General features: G+C 40.3%; 1 protein-coding gene across 1 annotated transcript; it reads left to right on the top strand.

Moving 5' to 3' along the window:
- The first annotated feature begins 817 nt into the window (after positions 1 to 817).
- Positions 818 to 9,383, top strand: LOC141444658 (uncharacterized). Its single transcript, XM_074110236.1, has 5 exons — positions 818 to 907; positions 2,889 to 3,426; positions 4,835 to 4,998; positions 7,179 to 7,319; positions 9,249 to 9,383. Exons 1-5 carry the CDS (start codon positions 874 to 876, stop codon positions 9,380 to 9,382), a joined length of 1,011 nt encoding a protein of 336 aa, XP_073966337.1. The 5' UTR covers positions 818 to 873; the 3' UTR covers position 9,383.
- The last annotated feature ends 565 nt before the right edge of the window (positions 9,384 to 9,948 follow it).

Raw genomic sequence — 9,948 nt, forward strand, 5'->3', positions numbered from 1 at the left:
TTCGAGTTTCGTAGTAGCCCTGCAGATTTTTGTTTTGATCAAAAATATCTGGACACGCTTCTACGCCGTTAACAATAGAGTCGTGTTCAGATATTTTTGATCAAAATTTTGCTCACAAGTTTATGAACTCGACTGTACTATTACATTCCCGTGAGGGAACTCCACTAAACTGTGTCCAGAGAATAGAGACGTGTTCTATAAATAAATAAGAAGAGAGGAAATGAGAGTTCGATACCTGAAATCTTTTTAGTGATCTAAAACAATTATTTTGCTCACCCACGACCTTATGATAGCTACGCTTATGCAAGTACAGTATTGCCCTGATGATGAGCTCTGGTTGAGTTCGAAACGCGTCAGTGTAGTGTGGTGGTGGTGATAGATGGGTTTATGTGATTTATGTGTGCTCTTACAGTATCTTGCATAAGCTTAGCTATCGTAAGGTCCCGGGTGAGCAGGGAAATTCTTTTAGTTCATTGATATGGACCTCCGCAAAGTAGCGCCTGATTCAATAAATTATTTAAAACTTTTTAGTTTTTAAAATTCTTACAGACTCATTGGACGGGCCTTTGCATCCAGAGACGTGGTTTCAGTGCAAGGGAGAGTGTAATATTTGTCTGTAGTGTGGTGTATATATCTGAGGCTCCCCATGAGGCTGACATAGTCACATTTGGTGTGCTAAAGCCTCGTTAAAATATCAGAAGGAAAAAAAAACTTAGATTTTATTGAACAAACGTACTACTGATTAATAAAATAGGCAATTCAAAAAGAAAACGCGTTTAACATGTTTATTAAACGCTTCAGTTAAATTAATCGTTATGTTTAGAAAACCTCGAAAACGGGTTAGTTACGTTTTTTATTTAAATTTTTAACATTATGAGAGTGAGTGTAGCACTGTTAGTTTTATTTGGTAAGTGTTTTTTGCTAACAAAACTTTCGGCACGAATTATGACTTTCCCGGACTGGGCCAAATTTATTTCCTAACTTATTATATTAGATCCTGGCGCTAAGTACCATAGACGAAATATAATAAGACCTACCATCTCCATACTAAAACAAGTTCACCGGAACAAAGCCAAAATCCAGGGTTATGACTAGATGGCGCTGAGATTTTTTGCTTTTTGCGACGGCCTTTGCTCGCTTGGCTTAGGAGTTGTAGCAGTAAATCTCCTCCACGCTTTACTCATCGTCGTACCTAATTTTCCAGAACCTAAAGTGGTAGTAAAAGTGGCCATTAGTTTCTTTGAAGTAGGAACTGCAGGATAGGACCTTGTGCAAGGTCCGCCCGATTGCTACCACCATCTTGCTCGCTAATCCTGCCGTGAAGCAGCAGTGCTTGCTTGAGAGTAAGACAGCCGGTGAAATTACTGACACTTGAGGCATCCCATCTTTGGCCTCTAGGGTGGCAACGCATCTGCCATCCCCCTGGTGTTGGAGGTGTCTATGGGCGGTGGTGATCTCTTACCATCAGGAGACCCTTGCTCGTTTGCCATCCAGTAGAATAAAAAAATAAAAAAAAGAAATATTTGGGCCCATCCAGTCCTGGTTCTGTAAGATGGTTGAAGTCACTGGGTTACACAGACGTTCAGGGCGTTCTAAAACTCGGAATATGAATTGTAGAAATTATGATGGAAAACGTTAATGTATTTATAAAATCAGGTCTTGAATTTTATGAGCAACAATAGAGACCCTTTTCCGTTGTCTGTTTTTCTTTTTTTTTCATTAGAAAAAGGGTAAATGATCTTGACGAGTCTTTTTCATTGAAAAACGTCTTTAAGAAAACAGTAAATATTACTTATGATACCTAAATAATGTAAATGATCATAATGTCCTTGCAAATTGTTACTATTTGCTGTGACTTATTTTTCAAAAGAGTTTTTCAATAAAAAGACACTTCAAGATCGCTTACCTTCCTTCTAATGCTGCGCATTCGCAAACTAGTTTGGATCTTTAAAACACTCAGACATATAACAACCCCCTCCCTTTTAAATAGGATATACACTGCACTTGCACAATCCATCATGACTTATTGCATTCCGGTCTGGGGCGGAGCAACTAAAACTAAATTCTTGGAAGTGGAAAGGGCTCAAAGATGCCTACTGAAAGTAATGTATTTCAAACCTTATAGGTACCCCACTTCTGAACTTTATAACCAGTGTAATCTCTTAAGCTTGCGTAAACTTTACATAGTATCTGTTGTCCTAAGGCTCCATAAGAGTTTGGTTTTTAACCCGTCATATAATACTCATAGAAGAATAAAATCTGTAGCTCCTATGCCTCAATGTAAATCCACTTTTGCAAGAAGACAATTTGATGCACTTTCGGCACAGCTGTATAATAGGTTAAATAAAAGACTCAATTTCTATCCATTAAAACTGTATGACTGTAGGGCAGTCCTGACTAACTGGCTTGCTCAACTCGACTACCTTAAAACTGAAAACCTCTTACTACCATCAGATGCCTCGTAGTAGGTATATACCATACCCAACTATATTTCTGGCGCACTCATACACACACACGCACACACACACACACACACACACACACACACACACACACACACACACACACATATGCATATTGCATGCCCATAATCATGCAAATAGTGTTTTAGGTTAAGTAAGTTAAGTACAAATTGTAATTTTCCTGGCTTTTTAAAATTATCTAGTTTTAGAAGAGCGAGGCCTCCTGACACAAGTTCAAAACTTAATAGGGGTCTCAACCTTGTTATCTTGATAAGACTTTTGTAAAAGGAAATAAACAATTATTATTTTATTATTATTATTATTAATGCTAAAAAAAACGAAGTATAGTACTTATAGTAGGCACAAGCTTTGCTACTATTACTACTATTACTTACTACTATTTGTCTATTATTTTTATTTATCCAGCCGTTCACAATGCGTCAGAAGAGATCAAAACGACTCTACGAATCGACGAACGCGTACGCATCCTAAAGCAAAACTTGAAAAAAAAACTTCAAATGAAGCACTCCTTAAAAATTCAACCAATCGACGACCCCGTAGAATACGGAAGCTACGAACACGACGATTCGCCTGTCACACCTATACTCGAATCGGACGAGCGGAAAAGAGACGACAAATTCAAGTTAAGGAAGTTGAAAACCATACCGCTGCCGCCGAGTACTTCGCCGTGGCTGAAGACAGTCAAGAAGAGGGAGCCCAAACATAGTAAAAGAGTGAGAGAAAGAAATCGTAAGCCCAAAACTGCACTAACGCATCATACCATTGCACCAGTGTCGAAACCCTCGGATATTTTTTATAGAAAGTCTTATACGTCCAATATTGATATGAATGAACCGATCCCGTGGCTGCATTGTGCTCATATGGTGTCTCCTTATCTATCGAGAGCCAAGAAAGAATTGACCAAACCTATAGAGAAGACGAAGGACGACCACGTCGTTTTTAGGTGGGTATACGGTTTACTAATGTATCGGCGAAAATTATTTAGCAATTATTAACTCCCAAACTATTTATCCCATATTTTTATTTAGGCGAAATGTTATTTCCCAACTCAAAGTTTCGCACTAATATCATTTCCCAACTAATGATTCGATAAATTATTATTATGCAAATTATTACCTGGAATTTTTTTAAGATGTCATTTATGTTTTCGTCAAATGTATTGATTGGCATACCTTAATTTAGCAACTTATTGAATGGCATCCAACCTACTTTTCTAGTGTCATTTATCCTGGCTGCTATAAAAAAAACCTAACATCGAAGGCTAAGGCGGGAGCTACGCTCCGCTTCGCTCCCGCCTTAGCCTTCTGAACCTAAACTATCCAAGTCGCTTCTGTTCCGAACCGTCTTGCTCGCTCGCTTCGCTCGCTCGCACAAATCAAATTGAAGTATAACTTTGCAATGTAAAAAATTGCCCAAATGTTATTTGACAATTTGTTATTTGCCTAAGCCAATCATTTGCTACATAATTATTTGCCACATAAATGTGTGATGAAGTAAAATTTGCAATGTAAAAATGTGCGAAATAAAAAAAATGCGAAGTAAAGTTATGCCAAATATTAGTTTGCCAAATGAAACTTTGGCGAAAGGTTGGTTGCTAAGTGAAATTTGGCGAAACATATTTCGCCGAAAAGGCAGTACACCTGGGTATACTCAAATTTGGAATCGTGGTTTGTCTTCTTCTTCTCTTCTTCTTCAGCCCATAGCCACCCAATGCTGAGTGTAGGCATCCTGCATTGCTCGCCACTTATCTCGGTCCAGTGCTCTCCTCATCCAGCACCTTCCCGCCACTTTGACCAGGTCGTCGGTCCACCTCATCTCCTGTCTACCAACATTTCTCCGCACGGTTCTGCCACTCCATCACGGCCTTCCCCCATCTTCCATCACTCCTGCGGCATGTGTCCAGCCCACTTCCACTTCCTTTGGGTGATTACCTTGGCTATATCGGTGAGCCTTGCCCGTCTCCGAATCTCCATATTTCGGAATCTGTCTCGGAGAGATATGCCCAACATCGCCCACTCCATCGCCCTTTGCGTGACTTGCAGCTTGTGTGTGTACCTTCTGCGTGAGCGTCCAAGTTTCGGCTCCACGTACCAGCACCGGAAGACACACTGTTCGAAGCATCTGCGCTTGAAATGAAGAGGTATGTCCCCTCTGAGCACGTCGGACAATTTACCGAATGCCGCCCAGTCTATGCGAATTAGACGCTGAATTTCCAGGTCCTGCCCGCTCTTTTCTAGGCACATGGTTTGACCGAGATAGACATACTTACTCCTCCACCCTCTCCACATGGTTTTTTAAGATGTTTAAAATATAATATCGTAGATGATATTGGATTGATTCGTCTGTTCTAGATTACTACAACTGTTAAGTATGAACACAACGGATTTCACCAAAGAAGAGATATACTCAGTCCTGTACCAAATAAGCAAATTGAAAATTAGATTCTTCTCATGGAATGTCGAGGCCATGAAAATGCTGTTTAACGTTTTGACTAAAGATGACCCTGGTAATCCTGGTATGCTTATTGTTTATTTATTAACTCGTCAGCCTATATAAGTCCCACTGCTGGGCACGGCCTCCTCTCAGTACCAGAATGGGACCTTTTCTTAGACAATTTCACTATAATTTCTTTAGCAGATATATATAGGATGTCAACATGACATTAGTAGCGCAAAGGTTCCACCCTCGTACGCCATTTTACCTATGTTTTCTATGCTGCTTAGCTTCAGTCAAGGGCATAATAGTAGAGTGTTCAACGAGAGACTAAAGCAAGCCACAATGACAGAAGGTGTTTTGTTTACCTCGCTCCGCTCGGGTGGCTATAAGTAGTTCGAGTGTCATTATGGTTGTGCAGTCTCGCGTTAAATACTCTACTTTTCACTTTGAATGCGAGAAAAAATGATGATGATTTATGGTGATGATGAGGATTGATGGCGATGATGAGGATTGATGATGATGATGATGGTGGTGTTGGTGATGATAATGATGATGGTGATGATGAGGATAATGCTGATAGACATGTGGCCAGGCACTAAGTACCTAAGTATAAGCAAAAAAATGTTTGGTTCTGGCACTTCGCCGGCCGCTACCGCGACGCGCTCGCTTCGCTCCCTCGGCTCGCACGTCGTACCTAACCAGATGTGCCTTAGTAGAATTGATAGAAGCATTGAATTAAGGAACTGATCTATTTATTAAGTGACAAATCTATTATTTTGATGATTCAATTTTGATCCCGTCATCCCGTGAAATCCATATCGAAAATAAAAACTGAGACATGGATGTACAGAAAACCAGGAAAAGAGATCAGCGCTGGGAATCGAACCCAGGTCCTCAGCATTCCGTGCTGCGTACCTTAGCCCTACACCACAACTGGACAGGAGTCTAGACACAAATTTCTCCTATGCTCCACATATCTCAGCCTGCTTTCTAGGGTTCCGGAGCCAAAATGGCAAAAACGGAACCCTTATAGTTTCGCCATGTCTGTCTGTCTGTCCGTCCGCGGCTTTGCTCAGGGACTATCAATGCTAGAAAGCTGTAATTTCGCACGAATATATATGTAAACTATACCGACAAAATAGTACAACTAAAAATACAAAAAAAATGTTTTTGAGTACCTCCCATAGACGTAAAGTGGGGGTGATTTTTTTTTCTCATCCAACCCTATAGTGTGGGATATCGTTGGATAGGTCTTTTAAAACCATTAGGGGGTTGCTAAAACGATTTTTCGATTCAGTGATTTGTTTGCGAAATATTCAAGTTTAAAGTGAAAATTTTCATTAAAATCGAGCGTCCCCCCCCCCCCTCTAAAATCTAAACCGGTGAGTGGAAAAAATTGAAAAATATCAGGATGGTAGTAAGTATATCAAACTTTCAAGGAAAACTATAACGGCTAAGTTTGCTTGAGAATTATCAGTAGTTTATGAGTAAATAGCAGCCTAAGGTATAAAATATACCTAAACTTGGAAGATTTCGTATAAAATACGAAATCCTTAGAAAAATATTACTTAATTTTTCCGTAATGGCTACGGAACCCTATTATGGGCGTGTCCGACACGCTCTTGGCCGGTTTTTCTTATTTAGCCACTAAAGCAGCGACACTATGTTTTAAGCTCTCATCGAGAGACATCAACATTCCTTCGGAACCCAGCGCTGGTCTCTTTTTCTGGTTTTTCAGTGCATCCTTGTTTCAGTTTGTATTTTTGATAGCAAAAATTTGATCAAAAATATCTGAACACGCTTCTACGCCGTTATATAACAACAGAGTCGTGTTCAAATATTTTTTGGATCAAATTTTTGCTCACAAGCTTATGAACTCAACTGTACCTAGAACGCGCGGGTTCTGACCGACCTGTCTTGAACCGTCCCCCATATCCATGAGTGCATAGAATCAAGACTACGTGCGCTAGTTTGGGACTAGGTTAATTGGTGTCAATTGTCCCAAGATTATTTATTTACTAGCTTTTGCCCGCGGCTCCGCCCGCGTTGTATTCGGTTATCGCGCGCTGTTCTCTCGGGACCTGTGCATTTTTCTGGTTTAAAAAGTAGCCTATGTCACTCTCAGGCCCATAAACTAATAATATTATAAACGCGAAAGTGTGTGTTTGTGTGTATGTTTGTCCGTCTTTCACGCCGTAACGGAGCGACGGATCGACGTGATTTTTGGCATATATTATAGGGATTATGTAAACTTTTCAGATAGAGTCCATAACTTCAAATCCATTAAATCAGGCTTGAAAAGGCTTTTTGACTCTTGGCATTTGGACAGGAGCAATACCACGAGACTCCTGCTACAGGCCCGAGTCTTCCGGCCACCCTGCATATCAAAAGAACACACAGGTAAAGGCGAAAACTATTAAAACGCTACGCCACGCCACCTCGGCCGACGCATGTTTCTATTGCACCTGACGATAATAAATATATGGAATGAACTAAAATAATTGCCTTGCTCACCCGCGACCTTACGATAGCTATGCTTATGCAAAATATGCGTGTTCATGCAGTTCCTCCACCTCCACACTGTAAGAACACACACAAATCACACAAACCCATTGTGTGTGTTCTTACAGTGTGGAGGTGGAGGAACTGCATGAACACGCATATTTTGCATAAGCATAGCTATCGTAAGGTCGCGGGTGAGCAAGGAAATTCTTTTAGTTCATTGATATGGACCTCCGCAAAGTAACGCCTGATTCAATAAATTAAATATATGGAACTCAGCGATGGAACTAATTAGTACTGACACGCGTTGGAGGGCGTGTGCAAGCGTGGCGTCGTGTTTTAAATATTATAGTATGTCGGAACCTTGACGTCCCCGTCACAGGGTTAGTTAATAGTAGAAATTAAACACTCGATCTTTTTAAGGTTTAGCTTATTGCCTCCCCGGTTACCTGACAAACCACCTCTGTTCGAGAACTGTCATGGCACCCGCGCTACCCGCATATTTCTTATAATAATAATGTAACGTTACAGCAGGGCTACTACGAAACTCGAAACTCGAAGTTCGTATCGTACCGTCCCTCTTGCTCTCGTATTAAATAGTATAATTGTCAGAGGGACCGCACGACACGAACTTAGAGTTTCGAGTTTCGTAGTAGCCCTGCAGGACCTTAACTATATTGTGGTCTTGGTCGTGATTCAGTTGGTACACTTGGCGCGTATAGATATCCAAAGGATACGGGTTCGAGTCCCGTCCTGCGCACCTAAAAAACTTCATCATCCCTAAACTGATATGTAAATTTAAAAATCCCAAAAGAAAATTGTACGTCTGTTTAGGATTCCGTAGTCAATTAGGAACTCTTATAGTTTTGCCATGTCTCCGCATGTGTCTTCGCGGTTAAGCTCAGAGACCATTAGTACTAGAAAGCTGTAATTTGGCATGAATATACAACATATCAGTCACGCCGACAGTGGAAATATAAAAAAAAAAAAAAAAAAAAAAAAAATTATGGTTCTTTGCCGACGTAAAGTGGGGTGGTTTTTTTTTGCGACTAACCCCATAGTGTGGGGTATCGTTGGATAGGTTTTTTAAAACCACTGCGGGGTTGCCATGACGATTTTTCGATCCAGTCCGAAGTGTCGTGTGTGATCTGTTTGCGAAATATTCAACTTTAAAGTGTAAATTTTCGTTAAAATCGAGCGTCCCCCCGCCCCCACGCTCTAAATTCTAAGCTGCTGGGTGGAAAAATCAGGATGGTAGTAAGTATATCAAATTTATAACGGCTAAGATTGCTTGAGAATTATTAGTAGTAGAGGAAATAGCAGCCTAAGGTATAAAATATACCTTAATCGTACACAATACGAAATCCTTAGAAAAATATTTCTTGATTTTTTCGTAATGGCTACGGAACCCTATCTTGGGCGTGTCCGACACGCTCTTGGCCGGTTTTTTATTTGTGTTTTTTGTGTTTAATTGAATTCGCCCAGCAGTGGGAGTGGCAGCTGTCATTTTTATTGATTAATCCCACTAATATAATAAATGCGAAACTTTGTAATTCTGTTTGTTTGTTACCTCACGACGTCTAAACCGCTGAACCGATATAGATGAAATTCGGTATAAATATAGTTTGAGTCCTGGGAAAGAACATAGGATAGTTTTTATCCCGGAAAATTGTATAGTCCTCGCGGAATAGCGATAAACGACGGACGGAGTCGGAAAGATTTGTATTTTTGTATACGTTTCTGATTTTGTATTGTATGCTGTTTATTACGAAAAACCTCAAAATAGTATCTTATCTGTATTAGTGACAGTCTCCATTTTGATCGCAGGTTCGTCGAGATTCGTCCCCGGTAATACTCTGAACCCACCGCTTAGAACGACGGATAACTCCGACGATGAAGCGTCGGCAGACTGCCAGAACAGGGCTCATGACCACGTCGAGAATAAACCATCTGGCAATTAAACTGTCGCTTTATTTTGAAGGGTCTACGAAATTCGAAGTTCGTATCGTACCATCCCTCTCACTCTCGTATGAAAAAATATTAGCATTAGCGGGACGGCAAGATACGAAGTACCTACGAATTTTTCATCTCTCCAGTTCGGAAAGCTTAATTTTCATGGGTAGATAGCCGGGTGGAAAATTGCGTTTTCATCTCTAGGGTGGAAAGTTTTTTTTTTAATTTTTCGATTAGCCTCGGACTCGAAGATAATTGAGTTACGTCAATTACACCTTTTTTTCACGTTTCGGCATGGCCATCTAGATGCACGTCGTGACCAAGGAGCTTATATACAACACTGGAGGTTGAACGCCGAACATCCGTTTGAAACAAGAAATTTGATCTTTATTACGTCGCGAACATATTCCATCTCTTTCTTTAGTTAGGTTAAGAAAGAGATGGAAGTCATTCGTGAAATGTAAAAGAAAGAGATGGAATATATAAGTAATAAAGGTCAAACTTCTTCGTTCGGCGTTCAACCTCCACTTTTGTATATAAGCTCCTTGGTCGTGACCAACTCGATTTTTTTAAT

The sequence above is a fragment of the Choristoneura fumiferana genome, chromosome 30 (genome assembly GCF_025370935.1).
Source record: "Choristoneura fumiferana chromosome 30, NRCan_CFum_1, whole genome shotgun sequence".
In the NCBI taxonomy this organism is placed as follows: domain Eukaryota; kingdom Metazoa; phylum Arthropoda; class Insecta; order Lepidoptera; family Tortricidae; genus Choristoneura; species Choristoneura fumiferana.